The sequence below is a fragment of the Aethalodelphis obliquidens genome, unplaced genomic scaffold (genome assembly GCF_003676395.1).
Source record: "Aethalodelphis obliquidens isolate GAN/ISIS:26980383/991018 unplaced genomic scaffold, ASM367639v1 scaffold48, whole genome shotgun sequence".
In the NCBI taxonomy this organism is placed as follows: domain Eukaryota; kingdom Metazoa; phylum Chordata; class Mammalia; order Artiodactyla; family Delphinidae; genus Aethalodelphis; species Aethalodelphis obliquidens.
The window spans coordinates 8,332,053-8,355,994 of NW_020837992.1; the positions used below are offsets into that span (position 1 = coordinate 8,332,053).

The following is a 23,942-nucleotide window of genomic DNA, read 5'->3' on the forward strand; positions in this document are numbered from 1 at the left end:
CACACACACACACACACACACAATGGAATATTAGCCATAAAAAAGAATGAAATCTTGACATTTGTGACAACACTGATGGACCTAGAGGATATTAGGCTAAGTGAAATAAATCAGACAGACGAAGACAAATACTGTATGATTTAACTTATATGTGGAATCTAAAAAACAAAACAAATGAACAAACATAACTAAACAGAAAGAGAGTCACAGATAGAAGAGGTGGTTGCCAGAGGGGAAGAGGGTGGGGAGAGGAAACTGCTAAGGGAGATTAAGAGGTACAAACTATCAGTTACAAAATAAATGAACCACAGGTATATAATGTACCATATGGGGAATATAGCCAATAATTATGTAACATCTTTGTATGGTGACAGATGACAACTAGACTTATCATAGTATCATTTTGAAATATACACAAATACTGAATCGGTATGCTGCGCATTAGAAACTGAATTTCATAGGTCATTAAATGTAAATAAACAAATGAACAAACAAATTCATAGAAGAGTAGATCAAATTTGTGGCTACCAGAGGTGGAAGGCTGGGTGGGGGTTGGGAGGGAGAACTGAACGAAGGCAGTCAAACGGTACAGAATTCCAGTTATAAGTAAGTCCTAAGGATATAACGATATAAGGATATAAATACAACACAATAAAGATAACTAATACTGCTGTATGATATATATGAAAGTTGTTAAGAGAGTAAAATCCTGAGTTCTCACCACAAGAAGAAAACTTGTTTTTTCTATCTCTTTAATGTTGTATTTATATGAGATGATGGACGTTCACTAACCCTATTATGGTAATCATTTCATGACGTATGTATGTCAATCATTATGTCGTACACCTTAAATTTATACAGTGCTGTATGTCAATTATATCTCAGTAAAACTGGAAGAAAAAATAAATTTTAAAAATACTATATTGAATATTTGAAAGTTGCTAAAAGAGTAGATCTTAAAAGTCCTCTTCACAAGAAAAAAAAATTTTCTAACTATGTATGTGACAGATGTTAACTGTCACCATACTTACTGTAGTGATTTCACAATATATACAAATATCAAGTCGTGTTGCACATCTGAAACTAATCCAATGTTATATATCAATCATACCTCAAATATATAGATATATAAAGTTTAATTGTATTAGTAATTTGGGAAACTCCAATCATAACTTCCAGAACATACCAAGTGACGGGGAAAATGTAGAGTAACAGGAACTCTTATACACTACTGGAAGGATTGTAAATTTGTAAAACCACTATGGAAAAACTCCTGGTATTAGCTAGTCAATTGAAGATGTATATACCTTACGCAATTCCACTCCAAGGTAGTATTTTAGATCAGTATCTCTTAATAGGGGCAGGAGTATCCTCAGCACTTCTGGAGATTAAGCATCTCCAGCCACTGAGCATTAGGCCAACAGCAGTCCCTCCAACCCCTCTATCACTGGGACAAACAGAAACATCCTCACACGTTTTTAAATTGGAGCAGGGGGCAGAAACATAGTTCTGACTGAGTACTGCCCTAGAGAAGGGTTTTCAATCTCAGTATACTAGTGACATTTTGGACCAAATAATTCTTTGTTGAGGGGAGTTGTCCTGTGCATTGCTGGATGTTCAGCAGCATCTTTGGCCTTTACCCACTAAATGCTACTAACACCTTGGTGAGTTGTGATAACCATAAATGTCTCCAGACATTGCCAAATGGAGCTAGAATCATCCCCAGTTGAGAATCAGTATCCCAGAGAAACCTTTACATAGGTGCATCAAAATGTGTCCAAGAATGTTCACAGCAGTAATGTTTTAATAACAAAAAACTGGAAAAATCAAAATTTCCATCAACATTAGAATGGGAAAATAAATTGATGTATAATCATATAATACATGGGTATACAGCAGTGAAACTGACCTAAAGCTTTATGCAACAAGATGGATGAATCTTAGGAATATAATTTAGATAACCAAAGCAAGTCAAAGAAAAATACATGATTCCTTTTTATATAAAATTCAAAAACAAGCAACATAAAACAATACCTTAAGAGTTAAAGAAAAGCATGTTAAAATTGTAAAGAAAGGCAAGGGAATGGTACATACAAGGTTCAGGATGGGGACTTCCCTGGTGGCGCAGTGGTTAGTGGTTAAGAGTCCGCCTGCCAATGCAGGGCACACGGGTTCAAGCCCTGGACTGGGAAGATCCCACATGCTGCAGAGCAACTAAGCCTGTGCACCACAACTACTGAGCCCACGTGCCACAACTACTGAGCCCACGCGCCTAGAGCCTGTGCTCCACAACAAGAGAAGCCACGGCAATGAGAAGGCCGCACGCCGCAATGGAGACCAACACAGCCAAAAATAAATAAATAATCAAACAAACTTACAAAAAAAAAAGATTCAGTATTGTGGTTACCTTTGTGAGGTGGGAACTGGTATACAAACATGGAGGGGCACACATGAATTTTTAAGGGAATGGTAATGTCCCATTTCCTAAACTGAGTGCTAGGTGTACTTGGATATTTGATATTTTTATATACGTCACATAATACATATGTAGATACCATACCTATTCAATATTTAATAAAATAAAAAATAAATTTAAAACCCACCATTGTAGGCAGATTGCTAAAATCGTTCCTCTAACTCATGCCACCACTCCCACCCCCGCCCCAGTCTCCACACCTTATATATCTCCCTTAAAGTGTGGGTAAAACCTGTAACTTGCTTCTATCTAATGGAATACGACAAAGGTAATAGATTTTGAGGATGTAATTTAGGTCCCTAATGAGCTGACTTTATATTAATCAAAAGGGAAATTATTCTGGGTAGATCTCGCCTCATCAGGTGAGTCCATTAAAAGAGGGTCTTGAAGGTAAGAGATTCTCCTGTAGGCCCTGAAGCTTCCACAAGTCTTACGGCTGTGAGGAAATAAATCCTGCCAAAAACTACACGAATTTAGAAGAGGACCCCGAGCCCAGGCCTCAGACGAGACTGGCCCCAGCTGACACCTTCATTGCAACTTTGTGACAACATGAGCAGAGGACCCAGTTAAGTTAAGTCATGCCTGGACTTCTGACTCATAGAAACCGTAAAATAATAAATGGGTGTTGTTTTAAGGCACTAAATTTGTGGTAATTTGTTACACAGCATGGAAAACTAATACAAACACTTCTTACAATTTTTATTTCTAAGAAGCAAGATAACTATCATTAATCACTGCACTGGGAAATTAGGCACCCAAACATCGCCATAGCGGCCCCACGAGCACAGAATTTTTAACTTCTCTTTAGTTTGGTTGAAGAAGGTAAAAAGTATAATCCTCATAGCTGACAACCTCAAATTAGAACATTCATGTGTCAGAGAGTAAAAGGGCAATTCATGCTCAAATCATCTTCGTTAAAAAGACAGAAGGCTACCGTCAAATCCATACTTGTCAAATCAACAGGTTTTCTAAAAACCTTAAAACAAAACAAAACCCTGATAGTATAGTACAATCAGAAATGTGAGAAGTTCCAAATGATTGTATGGATCATACTGCCTTCCCTTTCAGACTATTCTCAAGTGGAGAATCATTTCCTGATTTCTTTTTATCCTCAAAGCAGTGTCTGGCACATAGCAAGTGCTTACAGTGTTGAATAAAGGAACTCCATTTCAAAAGATGATTTGAGGCCCAATAACCTGCCCTTGCCTGTGTTAATGGCAGAACGGAGACTAAGACAAGGGCCTTCTGTCAACTGGGTACTTTCTTCCTACGTCAGAATTCAGTCCTTAATCACTGCCAAGCCTCATTAAACACACATACACACAAATCATTAAAAGACTATTAAATATTCAACAGGATTTTTCATAATATTAATTCTATCTGCCTCATTGTTTTGTGAGCCTGTTTCACAGTTCTTACCATTTACTGTACTGCATGATTAACAATTTTCTGTTCCACATCAACTAGAAAATGAAATTACCCTACTGATCAGAGGCAATAACTGTACTTTTTCATTTTCTAAGGTATTTATTAGCCTGATATAGGTAACAACAATCTTTTCCTAAGATAATCAAGAGGAGAGAATCACTGCAGTCAGTGCTACCCCTTAAAATGGAGGGCAGCCATTCCTATATTCCTGTTTTAAAATGGCAGTTAATCAATAAATCATTCTTCAAAAGATATGTACCCACAGTAATCTGAATAGTCTGTCTCTTTTGTGACATCTGTTTATTCTTTGTTCTACTTTGAAATACTTCTCTTTGCATGGCCCACCATTAAAAATATTTTAGATTATGTGATAAATATAAAACAGGTAGGGCTTCCCTGGTGGCGCAAGTGGTTGACAGTCCGCCTGCCGATGCAGCGGACACGGGTTTGTGCCCCAGTCCGGGAGGATCCCACATGCCGTGGAGCGGCTGGGCTGGTGAGCCATGGCCGCTAAGCCTGCGCGTCCGGAGCCTGTGCTCCGCAACGGGAGAGACCACAACAGTGAGAGGTCCACGTACCGCAAAAAAAAAAAAAACAGGTAGCAAAAGTTTTATGGCCCCATCTAAATATATACAATTTTTAAAGTCACGTGACAATATTTTAAACATGTTTAATGCTGATTACATAAACTCTTTACTCTTAAGGGGAAAAAGTCCTTGCATTAATACAGAAAATGCACATTTTAGGGAACAGATTCTTAGGAATATAACTAGTTTCAAGGAAATGTTAAGGATCTGCTCTCTCTGCCACACCCTTTCTTTCTTGGGGAAAAAAAAAAAAGGGAATAGTAGCTGGCTGACTGTTAATTTGGAATAGGAGGATATCACAGTGGGATAAAAGGTGAGACATTAGCATCCCTCATAATTTCTTCTTTATTTACAAAGCAAGAAACTCTAGTTTCCTAGTGAGTAGTTGCCAGGTATGAGATGGGGTGGAGGGTTTATGTTTGACGGTAGCAGTCACCCAGGCTGGAGTCTTACTAACAGGAATCTGGAAAGGGAGGACCCTATCTCCACTTTATCCTTCCTGCATGGATTCAGCAATCCTCTTCACATGTGTACCTGATACTTGATAAAAACAAAATGATAAATGTTCACCAATCTATGAATGTTAAAAAGTGGGGGAGGGGTTAATGATCTACTTCCATGTCCTATTTATTACTGTAATACTGCCAAATACATATATATCAGCAGGTTTTTCAAGGTTAAAAGAGGATAAGCCCCAAAAGAAAAGAGAGACCATTGTCACACAAGTCATCATCACCAAAGGAGAATTAAGAGAACTTACTGTTAAGGAAGCAATCCCTTTGTGGTAGAATTTTAAAGACTCAGCAATGCAAGAAAGTGCTGAACTATAATTCTCCTCTTGCAACCCAGTGAGACACTGTTCTGCATGTGAGAACTCTTTCAAACTATTCAGCCAGAAGTAGAAATGTTCTGAGGCAACCTGAGTCAGCAAACTCTGATAAAGCTCTCTGGCCATGTCGTGATTACCCTAAGAAAAAAAAGCGGGGGAGGATAATGAGGTTCTTACACTTGAATTAGTTGATGTAGCAGCTAAAAGAGAAACCCAAACCTTGGATAAGTTTTAACAATCATTCCTCACATTATAACTCTGTGAGACTCAGTCTAAGTATTTCTTCAGAGAAAACATGCTGAGCTGCTTTTATGTAACATAATGACTGAAGTTCTTTACCAAAACAGTTCCAAAGAGAAAATGAATGGAAGTAACTATAACCCATGTCTAGAACTTTAGTTCAAAATATAGAAAGTATAAATATTTATTGTATGCCATTTTGTATGAGCTATTTAGTGGGGTGGGGAGAACTCCAGTTAAGTTCCATCAAGCGATTACCAAGAGGAGCACTGCGCCCTCTGGAAACGACTGAGGGAAGGGTAGCTGTGGGAGGATGTGAATGCCTTTTAATGCATGGGGGCGAGGGATGCTCACTGTCTTGCAGTGCTTGGATGCTTGGGACAGTTGGGTATAATAAAGAAATATCCTGTCAATAGTGCTTCTTCTCCCATTTGAGAAACACTGTAAAATGTGAACATGTGCTTCAATCACCTAGAATAATGCTTCTCAAATTTTGTTCTCTGGACTTATCCCCAAAGAATTTCTATACTATCCAAGCTCTATATTTCCTCTCAAACAAAAGTAAATAAAAATCGTTAGGATTTCCATATGGTTGAGAGGGAACAGAAGACTAAAACTTTCCCGTTTCCACATAAGAATGATAAAGTTGGAGAGGGAAAGGGAAGAACGACATGGTGTACTGAAAGGGGAGAATATAAACGTGGGTAGGAGGGAGCTGTGCTTACGGGAGCACAGTACAAAATGAAAGTGCTGCTAACAACCTACAGCCAGAAAGAGCTCATATTTTTGGAATTCCCATGGAACTTCCCCATAATAACATATATACCATTCTCTGTGCATATGTTAAAAATTAGGTCCTTTCCTCCATCATCTTTTAATCGCATGACTAAAACGTACTTCTACCTTCATCTTTAGTTTTGACTAGGAGTAACAATCACACAACCTAAGGTTCATAATCTGCCATTTTCACCAACCCAGTTCACATAGAAGGATACTACGTACCATTCGGGATGCCTGTCTGGCAATTCGGTATACAGTCCATCCGTTGGAGACGCTTTCAAGCTGCTGCTTAATTACTGCCTTTACTTCAGGAGACAGTGCTTTCTGACTGGCTACAAAAATCACAGTGGCCAAGCTCACCTAACATCGAGCAAGAAGTAAGAAAGTCAAGAAAATCATTAACTCTATGCAATGTCAAAGATAACTTTACCCAAAAGCATTAAAAACTAATTAGAGCCTATCAAAAAAGAACAAAATTTGTCTTCCTTTGACATTTATAAAATTTCTACTTTATTCCTTTGCTCAGAGCATTGTGTATAACAGCAAATAATTAGAAACAATGCCCATAAATATGGATAAACTATGATATAATCACACAATGAAATACTATAGAGCAGTGAAGTGGATAAACTAGAAATACACTTATCAGTATAGACTATTCATACAAAACAGGCAAAAATAGGCAAAATGCAAAAGATTACATGCAGTATGAGAACACAAAGTTAAAAATATGCCAAAAATATTGCATATCACTTAGGATATATACTAAGGTAGTAAATATGTAACAACATGCATGGGAATGACAAACACCAAATTTGGGAGAGTGGTTACCTATCCTGATAGGAAGGAAGACGACACTATCAGAGAGATACACAGCGGGGTACAAGTCAAGTGTACTAGTAACATTTTTTCTTAACCTAGGTGATGGATGCAAAAGCTTTCATCATATTATTCCTTATGTGTTTTTGAATATTATGTTTCATAATTTAAAGTTGCTTGAAAGTAGTACTAAGAAAAAAGCAATAAAAAGCATTAATTGAAAATGCTGCTTCAATGAAAAATAAACTTGGCTAACTGCTTCTCAGTATTCCAAAGCTGATACACACAAGGATCCATATATACTGTGGTAACTGCCTGATTCCCACGACCACTGCCACTTAGTCATCTGGGTAACCTTTACTGATAGCAAATGATGAAATGGGGGCAATCTTTTACACAACGCCCCCTGCAGGATTAAACATAAAATGGGCTTGAGTAAGTAATTTCACTAAGTTTTTTTCCCAAGCCATAAAGCCAGATGACCACAAACAATACGGAGTGGCTACTTTAAAGCTTACATATAATTTATGCATATTTAGAACGTAGTCTACTCTCAGCCCTGGAGAACTTTCAACTAAACATTATTACACAGCTTCCACACCTTCTGTTTTTTTTCTAAGCATGTACCTTCCCCAGCCCCCGGACTGTACTGAAACCTAAACTGGATCCTAAACAGCTAAAGAGGTCCTGGATTGGCAAAGAGGAATTGGGTTAATTTATGGTCATTGATATCACTAGGTCTTTAACTTACATTTTTGGAAGAACAATACACGGTTTGGTTCATTATTTATTTGTCTTGTATAAAAAAGAAAAAAACCTTCATTTTCATTTTGTCCTTTGTAATAAAACAAAAATATCAGATTGAAGGCTTTGGCTACACTAAGCTGATTTGACAGGGCTTAGGAAGAAAGCAGTTTTACATGTGAACTAAATAGGGCTTTCTACACCAAAAGAGGAAATGGTAAAAAGCTCCAGGTCCCAGCCCTATTTTGACTTCAGCATGCTCTTGGTCTCAGCTAATTACTTTAACCTGTGGAATTCTGAAAGTAATTCCCACTAGACCAGATCCTATTCGTCCACATCAGGTTCAAAAAGTGGCTCCTTACCAGAAGTTCTTGTTGCTTGTCTGTGGCTGATCGTCCAATCACCTTGTAGAGCTCCATGAGGTCACCGAGCATTCCATCGCCCAACACAGGCAGCTGCATGGCAATGGCGGCCAGGCAGTGGCACATCAGGATCCGGGCAGCGTCCTGAGCACTGTGCAACTGAGTCAACAAGGTCTCAACTACAGACTGGCTGAGATGGGGCCTACCCTTGGCCAACTTCACCATACAATTCAGAGCGATCTGCATATTGAATAGAAGATGGACCAGTTACATTCTGAAGGTTCATATGAAGTGAAGTTTAAAGAAAGTAACTCTCTACAAGTTACTAGGAAAAATCAAGGAAAAGGGTTTTTTGTAGGCATGACATTTTTCTTAATAAGAAACACATGACATTGAATCCCATATTAAGATCTGCAAGTGTGCCATGTTTAAAACTAAAATAATAAGACAGGATGGTACATTAAACACTCATTTTAATCTAAGACTATTCAGTCTAAGACTTGAGATGAACATCATAAGGAATAATGCTGTAAAGGCCAAATAAATGCCAAACTGAATGTCATATTACTGCACTTTCATTACTTTTCAAGAACTGCTTCTGAAGTGTGGTTTGTAAACTTACCCATAATGGCATCTCCTAGGATGCTAACGAAAATATAGATTCTTGGGCCCTATCCATCCCAAACTTAATGAATTAACCTTTTTTTTCCCTGGTGTTTGGGTTACCGAAAGTTTGCAGTTTAAAAAAGGTGCCCTAGGTGACTTCAGCACACTGAAGTGGGGAGGAGGCTTCTAATTTTCTCTTATTTCTCAACAGAAATCTAAATATCAGTTGGTCTCAGAGCTTCTATTCAGGCCGGTTAATCACATCCCTAATATCCCAGCCATCAAAACTAGAAACCCAGAAGTCCTCTAACTAACATAGCCAACAGGTTGCTAAACCTAGTCATTTCTACTTTTGTCAAGTCTCTAATACCCATCTATTTAGCTCCCTTTCATTCTCTCTACTACAACATAAATGTCTCCCTAATTCCAATCTCTTGAAAAGATGGGCCCATTAATCCATCCTTCACGCTACAACCATGTAGCTTTCAGTGTGTTAGGAAGAATAATCATGTCTTTAGGGTCTGACAGACCCAGAGTTTAAGGTCAGCTTGCCCTTGACTGACTAAGTGTGTGTGAACAAGTTATTTTATCTCTCTGAGGCTTAATTTCCTCATGACTATAAGAGGAATACAAATTTCACTAGTTAGCGTTATTGTAAACAGTGAAAGATGTATATACAAGCCTTCAACAAAGTTTGGTACATAATAGACATATTTAAATAACAATAATAGCTACAACAAAAGTTAGAGCATGGTCACTACTTCAAAATTTTAAGATCTCATTACCTACAGAATCAAGCCAAAGTTCCTCAGCCTGACATTTGATATCCCCCATGATCGAGCTACAAACTACCTTCTAATCTCCCTTTACCTCAACCAGCCACAGTGGGCTACTTATCATTCTTCCAACATAACAGGTACATTTCTGCTTTCCTGTCTTTCATAACAGTGGTCCTTCAGGTTCAAACGATCCTTCCTCAATACTGAAATTCTACCCTGTCTTTCAAGGCTTAATTCATATGACATCTACTTGTTCAAGTCTTCCCTAATATCCTTAGTTGAAATTAATCACTCCCCACTCTGTCCTCTCAATTAGAATTGCACTTTTGTTTATATTACCAGAGAACTTGCGACATTCTGCTTGGTATTACGACCCCTTATATAAATATCAGTATCCTCTTATGGAGAGCTCCTCTAACAAAGGGACTTTTCTTGACCATCCATGTATGTCCCACTGTGCTGAGTCCAGTGTTTTATTGACACCTATGATTGGTGGGAAAGGTTTTGGTTTGCTTTCTTTCTTTCTTTTTAAACTTTTTAAATAAATGTATTGTGGTTCCAAAGGGATTCTGTGGACTTGCCAATCACATGTTGCCTACTTCCTTCACCACCCCTTGATTATCAGCTTTTATTTAATGGTACTAGTATCTTTACTGTACATCAGTATGACTACATCATACCTTTTCTTAACATGCTAAAATAAGTCATGACTTCCCTCAAGCCATACCTTAGACAAGTTATAGTTCTTACATTCTCCATTGTCTACTTAATAGCCTTTTACTTCTATTAATTCCACTTTTCTTAATTATTTTGTACCATCAAAAATTATATTTTATGTTTCAATCCAATAATAGTCTCATTTAAAAATTTTTTAACTATCTCTAAGATGATTCTATAATTAAGTGAAAGTGAAAAGCCCTTAAAACTAGGGCTTCCATACTCTAGAAATTAATACACGCTTACACATTTATGAGTTTGACTGCAGTAATTTCATCAGTTCTTTGTGATCTTATCAGTGTTACCTTAGATTATAAACTTCCAAAACTGCAGGAGCTCTATTTAACTTTACATTATCTAGGACCATCATATGTATCTATTACAACTTAATAAACACTTTCAACTGACGGCAAAATAGGCCAAAGCTCAAATTTTTACCTCGCCTGTATTTTGGAATAATAACAGTCAAAATGCTAGCTTTGAAAGTGAAGATCAAGGGCAAATATTTGTTTAAGCCAGGAGTTGACAAACTCTTGCACTTGGGCCAAATCCTGCCTGTTTTTGTAAATAAAATTTTACTGGAACACAGCCACACCATCACCCTTCTTTTTTTTTTTTTTTAAAAAAAAAAAAACCACATTGTCCATGGCTACTTTTTTTCTGCAATAGTAGACTGAGCAGTTGTGACAAAGAGTGCACTGTCTGCAAAACTTAAAATATTTACTATCTGAACCTTTACAAAGAGATTGCCAATCCACACTTTAGGCAATGAAGACAGGCATTATATTAAAATAACTGATGTTTTCACCTTTAAAGTGGCTTGAGCACCTGGGCTATCATCTTCACTACAAAGTACCAGAAGGGATTCCAGGCCAAAGACAGCATCTTGTTCCAGTGCCAAAAGGTCTATAGGAAAAACACTAATTGTTTTTAGCAGTCAAGTAGAGAAGATTAAATGCACACACACACACACTTAGAAGAAGAAAACATTAAGGAATCTAAAATATAGGAAATACTTCCACGCATAAAGCTAACCTTCCTGAAAAAGTACATGTAGCATTACTTCTAAAATGCAAAGGCTATCTTTAGACTTGTAGCACTACCTTATTGAAGATTATAAAAATATATACATTGTATCAAGCCGAAAAGCTTCTGCACAGCCAAGAAAACCATTAACAAAGTGAAAAGGCAAGCTGCTGAATGGGAGAAAATATTTGCAAATCATATATCTGATAAGCAGTTGTTAATATTTAAAATATATTAAGAACTCATACAACTCAACAGCACAATAACTCAATCTGATTAAAAAATGGGCAGAGAGTCTGAATAGACTTCTTTCCAAAGACGACATACAGATAGGCAACAGGTACAGGAAAAGATGTTCAACATCACTAATTATTAGGGAAATGCAAATCAAAATCACAATGAGGGATCATCTCACACCTTTTAAAATGGTTATTATAAAAAAGATAGGAAATAACAAGTGTTGGCAAGGATGTAAAGAAAAGGAAACCCTTGTGCATTGTTGGTGGGAATATAAATTGGTGCAGCCGCAACAGAAAACAGTATGAAGGTTCCTCAAAAAATTAAAAATAGAACTATTATATGATCCAGCAATTCCACTTTTGAGTATGCACCTGAAGAAGACAAAAACATTAATTCAAAAAGATATGTGTACTCCCATGTTTATTGCAGCATTATTTACACTAGCCAAGATATAGAAACAACCTAAATGTCCACTGATGTATGAATAAAGAAAATGTGTTATGTATGTGTGTATGTATATATGTGTATATATATATATATACACACATATATACATACACACACACACACACACACACACACACACACACACACACAATGGAATATTATTTAGCCATTTTTTATAAAAGAAGGAAATCCTGTCATTTGTGACCATGGATGGACCTTGAAGGCATTATGCTAAGTGAAATAAATTAGACACAGAAAACCAAATACTGTATGATCTCACTTAAATGTGGAATCTAGAACAAACAAACAAACACCAAGCTCATAGATACAGAGAACAGACCGGTGGTTGCCAGAGGTGGGGGGTAGGAGGTTGGGGGTGGGCAAAATGGGTGAAGGGGGTGGAAAGGTGCAAACTTCCAGTTATAAAATGAGTAAGTTATGGGAATGTAATGTAAACCATGGTGACTATAGTCAGTAATACTCTACTGCATATCTGAAAGTTGTCAGGAGAGTAGATCCTAAAAGTTCTCATCACAAGAAAAAAAAACTTTACAATGACAATGTATGGTGACGAATATTAACTAGATTTATTGTGGTGATCATTTCACAATATATACAAATATTGAATCATTAGGTTGTACACATGAAACTAATATTTTTTAAAAAACACACACACATACAATAAACCAAGATCTAAAGCCACAAAGGCATAAATAAAGCCTAACTGAAACAGTGTCACCAGCTTAGCTAGGGAAAAAACTAGCAAACCATGTAGCATGTGTCAATCTTCCAAACAAGACATAAATTATGCAGGTCCATTTTCACCTAGGATGCAACTTTCTCATGCAAGTGGAACTACTTTTAGGAAATAATCAATACCCCACTTAATCTTATAAATGTTTTAAGTCAGATCATAAAGAAATGAACCCTTTAGATGTCTCATGTAATAGCAGTACTATACCATCTTTTCACTACCTTTGGGCTACAATTTCTCTAAAGTTTCTAGAAAGTTCTGAATAAATTACTTAACCACATTTAGGTTAATGTATGTCAGCTTTGGGACTTCCCTGGTGACGCAGTGGTTAAGAATCTGCCTGCCAATGCAGGGACACAGGTTTGAGCCCTGGTCCGAGAAAATCCCACATGCCACGGAGCAACTAAGCCTGTGTGCCACAACTACTGAGCCTGTGCTCAGAGCCCATGAGCCACAACTACTGAGCTCACATGCCACAACTACTGAAGCCTGCACGCCTAGAGCCTGTGCTCCACAATAAGAGAAGCCAACGCAATGAAAAGCTCGAGCACCACCATGACGAGTAGCCCCCACTCGCTGCAACTACAGAAAGCCTGCACACAGCAATGAAGACCCAATGCAGCCAAAAATAAATGAATGAATGAATAAATAAATAAATGAATATGTCAGCTTTGAGGACATACAGCAATTTGCTGTGTTAAATGGTAGAAAATACTTATTACTATGGAAAAATAAAACAAGATTAGTTATTCAAATAACTAATAGGGGCTTGGCAAACAATGTCTAGTGAAGGTCAGGTTGCTAGGAAAACAAAGGCACTAGTAACAAGCAATGCTGAAGTCTGGTGGGGATAAGAGGGACTGCTGATTCTTAACAAAGATCAAAATAAGCACTGAAACAGATGAAACATCCAAAATGCACTTCCTGTTTTTGAACACCAGCATGAACTTCTTTAAATGTTTGGGTCAAAAGACGTTAGGAATACAATAAAATATATGCATTATTTTCTATGCACATCCTTCTTGATTGTGCAAATCATTTAATGCTATAGATACCTAGAGATAAACTCCATGAAAATTTAATTTGCATTGCTCTGTTAATTCATTTGCCCCCTAGGTGAAACTGTCTGTTATTTAAGCCACTGGATAACTTCATATGGTTTTTTTTCCCTAAATTTTCTAGGTTTTTTTTTTTTACAGGTGAACAAACTGATACCACTGGATAGTTATAAGCAAAGGTAAGCAATGGGAGGAAACGGGCAATGCTCCATAAAACCTTTCAATTCCGCAATCCCAATCCTAAAGTCCTCATTTTTTTTTTTTTAATAAATTTATTTATTTTTGGCTGTGTTGGGTCTTCACTGCTGGTCGCGGGCTTTCTCTAATTGTGGCAAGCGGGGGCTACTCTTCGTTGCGGTGCGTGGGCTTCTCATTGCGGTGGCTTCTCTTGTTGCGGAGCACGGGCTCTAGGCACGTGGGCTCAGTAGTTGTGGCTTGCGGGCTCTAGAGCACAGGCTCAGTAGTTGTGGCGCATGGCTTAGTTGCTCCGCGGCACATGGGATCTTCCCGAACCAGGGCTCGAACCCATGTCCCCTGCATTGGCAGGCGGATTCTCAACCTCTGCGCCACAAGGGAAGCCCCCTCATTTTTTTTTCCCCCAAGGATTAAGCAGTCTTGAGGAAATCTGCCCGAAGAACATTCAGGAGGAGGCAACCAATAGATAAAAGCACACAGGCTAAAAATAATAAGGGATTAAAAAACCAAATACACACAGGATTCTGGTGAAACTCCAATCTAAAAGTTTATACATAATATCAGTCTTAATCAAACTTACCTTTTTCTTGACAAGAGACAGTAATATTAGTTAGGACTCTCACTCCATGAGCTGCAATGCCCCTGTTATTATGGTAACAGCACTCTTGGGCTAATTTGACTAAATCAGAGGATCTAGGGGAAGAACCCACATTTCCTAAACAAGAACAGAAAAGTAGTACAGATTTAATTCATTCATAGAGTTCAAAAGCAGTTCATTTTATAGGTTCATTTTTATCATTTTCAAGAGAAAGTCTCTAACAATAAATTTCAACAAAATTTTCTGCCTCTACCCCATGATCAATATACATCACCACTTCTTTTTCTCCTGTCAAGGTACCTAGAATAAGTATATGCTAATAGTTTTGTAATGATTAAAATCTAAAATCAATATACTTTCCCACAAAAATATTAATAAAAACTGACTAAAGAATACAGCAAAAGCCAAAACAACTATAGATTGTATCTTGGGCATTCAAATAGTCTCTCATTAAAATGGAGTCATTACAAGTCTTCTTGTCAAATAAAACCTTACATTCAAGAGAGGAGAGAAACAAAAGTTTTAAGTTTGCTGTTCCCACTTCAATTGCTGGCACAGTTATACTGCAAAAGGTTTATATAAGAATTTATTATTTTAGAGCTAGAAAAGACCTGGGGATCATCTGATTCAACAACCTACTTTTACAGAAGAAACTGAAGCCTAAAGATTTTAAGCATCTTGCCATGGAGGTCATAAGACCTGTTAGTTATGCATTGGCCTTGTGCTTTACATGTTAAGTTCTATCCTATAGTTGCAGTAACTTTTAAAAGTCACACCTGAAATTCTGTAACATAAGGTTTATGTCGTGAATGTTTTTATTTATAGTAGAGAAGCTCTCAGTTATAAGTGAGTGAGCTTCAGGAGGAATCAGGAGATTAAAGCTCATTCAACTTCTCGGCGGGGTCTCTCATTCCTGTCTTCCTTTCCCCTGCTGATTTTTCCATGATTCCTATCAACTGCAATCTTTTACACTAAGGGTGATCATATTTTGTGATGGTTGAAAAGTACACTATCATAAATAACAACAGGCATAAACCAAGACCATCTCAGGCAGTGTGGGACATATGGTCACCTTATTGATTTCCAGCTTGACATAAAAGTACTAGCTTAGGTAAAACCTCAGTGCTTTTTAAATAGGCAAAACATTTGAAAGATGAACCTATGAGTTCTCTTTACAAAACCATGGAAATTGTAATTTCCTCCATTCTTTTTCTTGCCCACGTGATACGGACAATGCAGACTCATCTATAAATTTACAAACATGTTTTGGAACTTACTTTTTTCCTTTTTTTTCTCATCAAGATATTAAAGAAAACTTGGGGAAAAACCCAGAAAAACCCAAAGAAAAAAACAAAAATCATCCCCAAACCCACAACCAGCATGACCTTATTATTAACTTTCGGGAATACTTTAAAACATCTTTTTCCCCCATGCACACCAATACAATTTAAAAATTCATATATAATCAGAATATGTAGATACTTCCAATTTCTACCTTTAAAATATAATATTTGTGAGCATTTTTCTATGTCAATTGTTTTTGGAATAAAATTATTATTTTCAATTTTTTTACTTAGAAACAATTTACTTAGATAAATTCACAGGGTTCAAAAAGTTCAACCAATAGCAGAAAAAGGTAGAAAGTTAGTAAGAGAAAAGTCTTCCTCATCCACTTAATGTTATATTTCTTGTGCATCATTCCAAGACTATAAAACAACAAAAAACTTTAGCCTTAAGTCTGTTATGTAAGCAAGCTCCTCACAGGGCATTAACAAACGCATTTTGGAGTTAAATCATATTAAACAGGCAACTAGGAAAGCATTATTGAACTGGGGTAAAGTTTTATTTTAATCATTTTCCAGAAGGATAACATATGCCTAAAAGGAAGCACATGACATTTGCTTTTAAAATTCACCACCGCTTGGCCTTTGAAATACACTTAAATCCAAAGGGCATTTTAAGTCAGAGACATACAAAAGCAAACCAGCCATTTTAAGCACCCTAAAAAATATTGTTTCATCCACATATAATGCAAAAAAGGGCAAACTGAGAAAGACTATAGCCTTGAGTTAAGATCAAAGATGCAAGATTTTATTATCTTAGGAATTAGTTAAGAAATCATTTTCAAAGAAATTCCTAACATATAACCATATGAAATTGAAACCTTTCCTGATTTAAAGCTTTACAGAGGAAACGACTTGAAATATCAACATGAATAAAGGATTAGCATGTTATCCATATATTGTCTCCTTTCTTCTCTTTACCTGAAGCTATGCTGAAGTAATGTTTGATGGCGATGGTCCCTGACAGCGTGGAAAGAACAGACAACATTCCAAGTTTCAAGCTGTCATAAGGAGTCTGGAGGGCACATTCACAGAGTGCCTGAAATGCAGAAGAGAAAGGAATACAGAAGTTAAAACATCAGTATACCTTAAAACTGTCTACTCGTTTTAAATTTTCTAGCTTTTTAGAAAAATTATATCTTTTTTTCCATGATAAAAAACTTCAAACTGCCACAGCCAAGAGGAACCTTAGGAGACACATTAGCTAAATATAATGTTGTATCCTACATGGGATCTGAACAAAAAAAAGACACTGGGTAAAAACTAAAGAAATCAGAACGGAGTATGAGCTTTGGTTAATAATAATAATGTACCAATATAGGTTCACTGAGTGTAACAAATATACCATACTCATGTAAAGTATCAATAATTGGGGAAACTGGATGTGGGTATGTGGGAGTCCTCTGTACTACAGTCTCCATTTTTCTGTAGATCTATACCTGTTCTAAAAAATAAAGTTTATTAAAAAAAAAGTCATCATGAATGACTTTATTAAGATCACTATGAATTATGCCCTATTTAGTCCTCACAAACAGAACCTCCAATATATTTTGCTTACCTGACAGATATTAGTTCATATGTATATATGTGTGTGTGTGTGTGTGTGTGTGTGTGTATATATATATATATATATATATTTTTTTTTTAAATAGTAGAGAGTGTAGCATTCTATCTAGCTAATAAGTGAGTGAGCTATCTATCTATCCTCCTCCATTTCAGGTCATTTACTCTACTCTTGACTTAAGGTGATCTAAAGTATTACCAAAATCAAGATGCTAGTTTTTTTTTTCACTGTAGTTAACCTTGAATATGTGTTCCTAGTACAGCGAGTCTTGGCTCATCCTGTATAGTTACTCTTAGGACTCTATAACATTACTGCATGTAGTGTAAATGGTCAAATAACAGTCCTGTTAAATTAAACCAACTCCCATTCTCTCACAAAGACAAAGTTTCAGAAAATGAGCAAAACTGAAAGACTAGCGGAACAATTAAAAATAAAATTTCAGGGACTTCCCTGGCGGTCCAGTGGTTAAGACTCTGCGCTTCCACTGCAGGGGGCGTGGGACTGATCCCTGGTTGGGGAACTAAGATCCGCAGGCTGCACGGCGTGGCCAAAAAAATAAGAAATTTTAAAAAAAAGAAAGAAAACATTCTTCAATAAAATAAAATTTCGGAAAGGGTTAAACAATAAATTTAATATGACCCCAATAAAAATATCAACAGAATCTTGGGGGGAGGGGAGAACTTAGATAAACTGTTTACAAATCAGAAAATATGCAGAAAATTCTGACAAAGTATAAGGACAAACAAAACAAGCCTTACCAAATATTAAAATGTAATCTATAGTAATAAGATAAGTTTTTCCTACTTGTGGACAGAAATCAAAAGAGAACTGGTCCCAGAAATAGATTCAAATACACACAGAATTTAATATATGATAATGGCATTTCAAATCAGAGACTATTCAATACACAGTTCAAGGGCAACTGGCCAGTCATCTGAATAAAATAAAACTTGATTCTTGTTTCCTTTTTATGGCAAATAAAAAACAAAACTGTAAAAAGCACTAAGATTTAACATGGGAAAAGAAAAAGTGAAAAGATAAGTGCCAAAATTGGGGAAAAAAATTTATATCATGTAAGATCAACAAAGGCCCAATAATCTTAATATATAAAAAGTTCTTAGTAATAAATAGGCAAGCAGCCCAAAAGAAAAATCAGTAGTTCACAGAATTTATATAAATGTTTTTAAAATATAAGATGTTTTAAACCTCACTGATAATTTGAAAAATTTAAATTAAAATGAGTTGCTTTCACCAATCTGATTGGCCAAGATTAAAGTTTAATAATACATAACACTGAAAACAGCATGGGGGAAATAGGCACTCACACACTGCTGATAGAAAGCTAAAAGGGTGTAAATCTCATTGATGGGTAATTGGCAAGATAAAAAATTTTATATATATACATCACTGAGCCCCCAAATTCCTCTTTTAGAAATTTATGTTCACAAAGGCAACTTTTTTTAACAAACTCGTCAATGGAGCAATGTAAATGGCAACAACAAAAATACTGGAAACAACTCTAACGTCCATCAGTGGGGGACTGGGAATAAAGAGACAGTACCACACAGCTGGTAAAAGAATGAAGTAGATTTATGTGCTAATATGAGATGTTCCCCAAGATGCATTCTTTTTTTTTTTAATTTATTGTATTTTTGGCTGCGTTGGGTCTTCATTGCTGTGTGCAGGCTCTTCTCTCGTTGCAGTGAGCGGGGGCCACTCTTCATTGCGGTGCGCGGGCTTCTCATTCTGGCAGCTTCTCTTGTTGTGGAGCATGGGCTCTAGGCGCATGAGCCTCAGCAGCTGTGGCACTCGGGTTCAGTAGTTGTGGCTTGCGGGCTCTAGAGCGCAGGCTCAGCAGTTGTGGCGCACGGGCCTAGTTGCTCCGTGGCATGTGGGATCCTCCGGGACCAGGGCTCAAACCCGTGTCCCCTGCAATGGCAGGTGGGTTCTTAACCACTGCGCCACCAGGGAAGCCCCCCCCCCCGATGCATTCTTAAGTGACAAAAAGTTCTTAACATGCATAGAGTATATTTGCATTTGTACAGAAAAAAGATGGGACATACACATGCTTGTGTGTGGATGAAAAAATTCAGGAAGGATACCTAAGAAACTAGTAATAGTGATCACCTCTACAGAGGAGACCAGAGGGAAGAGACGGAAGACACTTATATTTTGCTCACTGCACACCTATGAACTCTGTTTAATTTTTATCACGTGCATGTATACTTTTTCAATTGAAAGAAAAACTTAGTTAATAACAAAAATAGCAGCAGCAGCAAACATTACTGTGGAAGGCATGGAAATGGACTTGAAACACAAAGTAGTTTTTGGTAATGGAAGGGAAGACAGTCTACGTGATACAAACAAGAACTGGGGCAATAAGGCCAGAATATGAAGTGTTTATTTGCGGTAAGAGGAGATATATCCAAAAGGGATGAAGGCTAAGAGAGAGAAATATTGATTAGGGAAGATTAGGCCAGATTATAGAGGGCCTTGAATGTTAGGCAGAGTAATGTAAACAGGATGAGAAAGGAAAAATGAAGCCACTGGAGAGGAATAACGTCATCTAAAGTGTTGGGAAGATTATTCTGGCAATGGTAAACAGAACAAGTTAAAGAAAGTTGAGGTAAGGAGCCATCCTGTAGCTTATGGCAGTAATCCAAGCAGGTGGTGCTTGGTGATGGCCTGAACTAGAACTCAGTGGCAGGAATGGAGAGTATAAATACGAGAGACATTTTGAAGGAGACTGTATATGAGGGAATGAACAAGAAGGATTCAATTATTATTATAAAATTTCAAAACTGATGACCAGAGAATGTTGGTTCCATTTACAAAGACTGAGAATTTATGCGGATAAACTAATTTTTGAGTAACAACAGAAAACAGGAAGAGGTATGAAGTCCAAGAGGAAATATCCACCAGGCATTTGGAATCTGAGATGTCGCAGATTTTTAACTGGAACACTCTCATTAGAATTCTGGCTTTGCCGCTCACCATCGCTGTGATCTGCACCAATTACTGAAATCTTTGAGTCTCAACTTCTTTGTCTGTAAAATGCGGGTAAAGATTTATACAGAATTTATACATCCCTGGAAAAACATATAAAAAATTAGACACTGGTTACCAATGGGCAAAGGAGCTGAGTGGATGGCAGAAAAGTGGGAAATATTTTACTATATAGCCTTTTGTAGCATTTGAATTTTGACACATGAATATACTGGCAAAGAAAGGAAGTGAAGTTTAAAATAAAAGGCGGGCGGTGACATCTATTGTCTGTAAGATTAAACAGCTACTGAGAGCCAAAGCACTTCACAACCTCTGCAAGTTACTATGCTGGAGAGCAACTGAGCTCAGGTAAGAGGACTAGACTGTTAGAGGATGCATGTGCTTATACTAAAGGAAGCCCTCAGATTGGCAGAGAAGAAATGGAAGAAAGAGCTTAGACTGAATTCAACTCAAAGATTCAACTCTGAGGAAAAGGGGGAATGAAGAATCCAGAGAAGGTGCAGTTCAGAGAGTGGGAAGAGTAAGTGAGGACAGATAAGGACCAAAGAAGGGGAAGGCTGACAGTGTCCAATGTATCAAAAGGAAAGATGATAAAGGCAGAAAAAGGTTCTGGATTTAGCATTAAGAAGAACACTGGTGATCTTTTAAGTAACTAAGCAAAGTAATAAGGAAACAGACCTATAAACAAGTGTGTTAAAGAAAGAGTAGGGAATGAAGATGTAAAAGCAGATATAGATGCTATTTTTGAAGTTCAAAAGAAAGCTTTTTTACAAAAGAAAAAAAAAGTCATTGCCATTAGGTAATATTACAGTTTTAATTTATTTATTTAAATACATAGGCTACTTCCATTTATCCACTTTTTACTGCCTAAATTGTTCTGCCTTGTACTGTTAGTTTGTACTTGGGAATAAAATTATTAACCAAATAGCCCCATAGTTTATGTTCTGTATTTACACATATTCAAAATTATGTCTTATAAAGTGCTCTATGTATAATAGATATTTAACCTTTTGGGATAATCAAGAAGGTTGACACATGTTACATAAGATGATATTAATAATTTTAAAGAAGAAAAGATTTACCATTTAAAAAATTGAACAAAGTGTTAGAAAATCTATAAAATTATCTACAGTGTTATCTTCTCATTTCTGTCACTTTGCACAGTATTGGATACCTAAAATGCTCTCTGTAATTACATATTGGTTTAAAGGTCCATTAATTTAATGTAGTAAGCTTAACGGAGCACATCAAAGTTCCCCAGAAATAGCACATCAGTCATATTTCAATGATGAAATATGATTCAAGTTTCTGTTTCAAGGATGTTACCTATTACAAAATTGTTCTTACCAGGACCATTTTTCAAAAAGGAAATATCTAACTCTTGAAATGGAGCCCCCTTTCTCACACACCACCACTGTTACTGTCACTGACTATTTGGTCTGAATTTCTCTCTCCAGGCTGGTTTAACTCACGGCTCAACTGAGGCTCTGTCCTGAATTACTGTTTTCTGGGTCAGCTCCTAAATGGGGGCTTCTCCTCTACTCTAGAATGGGACTGGCCACCAGGGATGTGTTCCAGAAAAGCATGGCAAAAAGTTGATAATCTTCAAAATAAAGAAAAATGTCATGTTAAAAGTACTCTGTGAAGGGGATTAAGAGGTACAAACTTTCAGTCATATAAGTCACGGCATATGATGTGCAGCATAAGAAACATGGTGAATAATACTGTAGTAACTCTGTATGAGGACAAATGGTTACTAGATTTATTGTGATGATCATTTCATAATGTATTTAAATATTGAATCACTAAGTTATACACCTGAAACTAATATAGTATTGTATGTCAACCATACTTCCATGAAAAATAAATAAACAAAAGTACTCTGCCAGAGACATTATACCTCTAAATTTTCTATGTCTCCATTGTACTAACTACAAAAAGAAAAAGATTACTAAAAGAGCTAATTCTCATGTTTAACTTGTCATTTCTCCTAGGATCAGGTAAGATGTAATCAGAAATCTTCGGAGAGATCAAGTCAAAAATAAAATTACGCCTTTGAGAATACCCAGAACAAATAATCTTTTGCTGTGTAACAGACAGGTTGAATAAATCAACCTCTTCAGATAAGACAATAACACCAGAATAGTGTAAACTATTAATACTGATCAACACAAATGGATATTATAGCAAGACATACAAAAAAAATCCAAAGAGAAATACAAACACATGAAAAAATATTTTTGTTCCTATGAAATTATTTGTTTTTGACTACCTTAACAATAATACGCTACACTTGGGCCTTGATTTTGGCCCTTCCTTCCTTCAGGTTTTTAAGACATTCGGAACGAAAGTATTTCCTTTAAACCTGGAATATCTGATTACAGGTGGAAATTATAATACCTACCAACACACCCGTAAAAATAGCAATAGAATGCACACAATTTGCAACTGAAATACCAAAACTCAAAAATCAATCAGCAGTGATAAGACTGGCTGAGAGGAAGAAAGGAAAGAATGAAGAAAGAAAAGGAGGAGGGAGGAAAACCTTGAATAAAAATAATTACTCTTGGTGACAGAGTAAAATTTAAATTTGAAATCAACAAGCTATTACCTTGTAAAGGTTAAATCATTAGAACTGTTTTCTTCTGCTCTATTTCAATATTTTCAAAAATACACCCAGGCTTTGAAAAAATGATTATTTGACCACATCCATTTAATTAAAATCAATATGCTCAGATTTCAGGCACAGTGGGAAAAAATTCTTTGTGGGAGAGACAAATATTTAATAACATGTATTTTCGATTAAAAAGAACTAAAGAAAAAAGCCACAAGAAAGATAAAGATAAATCAGAACAAAAAACTTCAGGGAAGATGTGGTATATTGAAGAAATACTCGTAAGCTGTGAAATCAACAAAACAGTTAACACTTAAGTAACCATTAATGTGGTTGTGAAGTTCAATGCAAATATTATAAAAAAAATTTCACATGATAACTGCGTAGTATAAAAAAAGTAACTGGTAATTAAATTTCAGATTATTTTAACAACATACAGGGGGAGGAGGGAATGAAGGGGAGTAGAAAAGAGGAGAATTTAAGCCTGCTAAAATTTGCAATATTTCAACCACCATACTTTTCATTCTTAATAGAGATACACAAGTTCTTATATTAATATATAAAATATAGCGGTAGGTAAAGTAAGAATAATGCTTAATTACCATGCTAAAATCTTTTTAGTTCACTAGAGAATAAAGGAACAGTGAAAACTTGATCAAAGTAACAAAGTAATGAAACAAAGGAAACAAAAAAGGACACATTGTAAACAGTCTAAAATAAGACTGTTTAT

The 23,942-nt window shown here is 36.4% G+C and overlaps 1 protein-coding gene across 2 annotated transcripts in view; it reads right to left on the bottom strand.

Moving 5' to 3' along the window:
• Positions 1 to 23,942, bottom strand: part of INTS7 (integrator complex subunit 7) — a 91,394-nt gene that overhangs the window by 34,394 nt on the left and 33,058 nt on the right. For both annotated transcript variants that reach the window (XM_027082927.1, XM_027082928.1), the window contains 6 exons: positions 16,950 to 17,067; positions 14,668 to 14,802; positions 11,176 to 11,273; positions 8,266 to 8,505; positions 6,563 to 6,700; positions 5,252 to 5,458 (listed from right to left, as the gene is read on the bottom strand). In XM_027082927.1, coding sequence (XP_026938728.1) covers positions 5,252 to 5,458; positions 6,563 to 6,700; positions 8,266 to 8,505; positions 11,176 to 11,273; positions 14,668 to 14,802; positions 16,950 to 17,067 — 936 coding nt within the window. The remainder of the gene's footprint in view (positions 1 to 5,251; positions 5,459 to 6,562; positions 6,701 to 8,265; positions 8,506 to 11,175; positions 11,274 to 14,667; positions 14,803 to 16,949; positions 17,068 to 23,942) is intronic.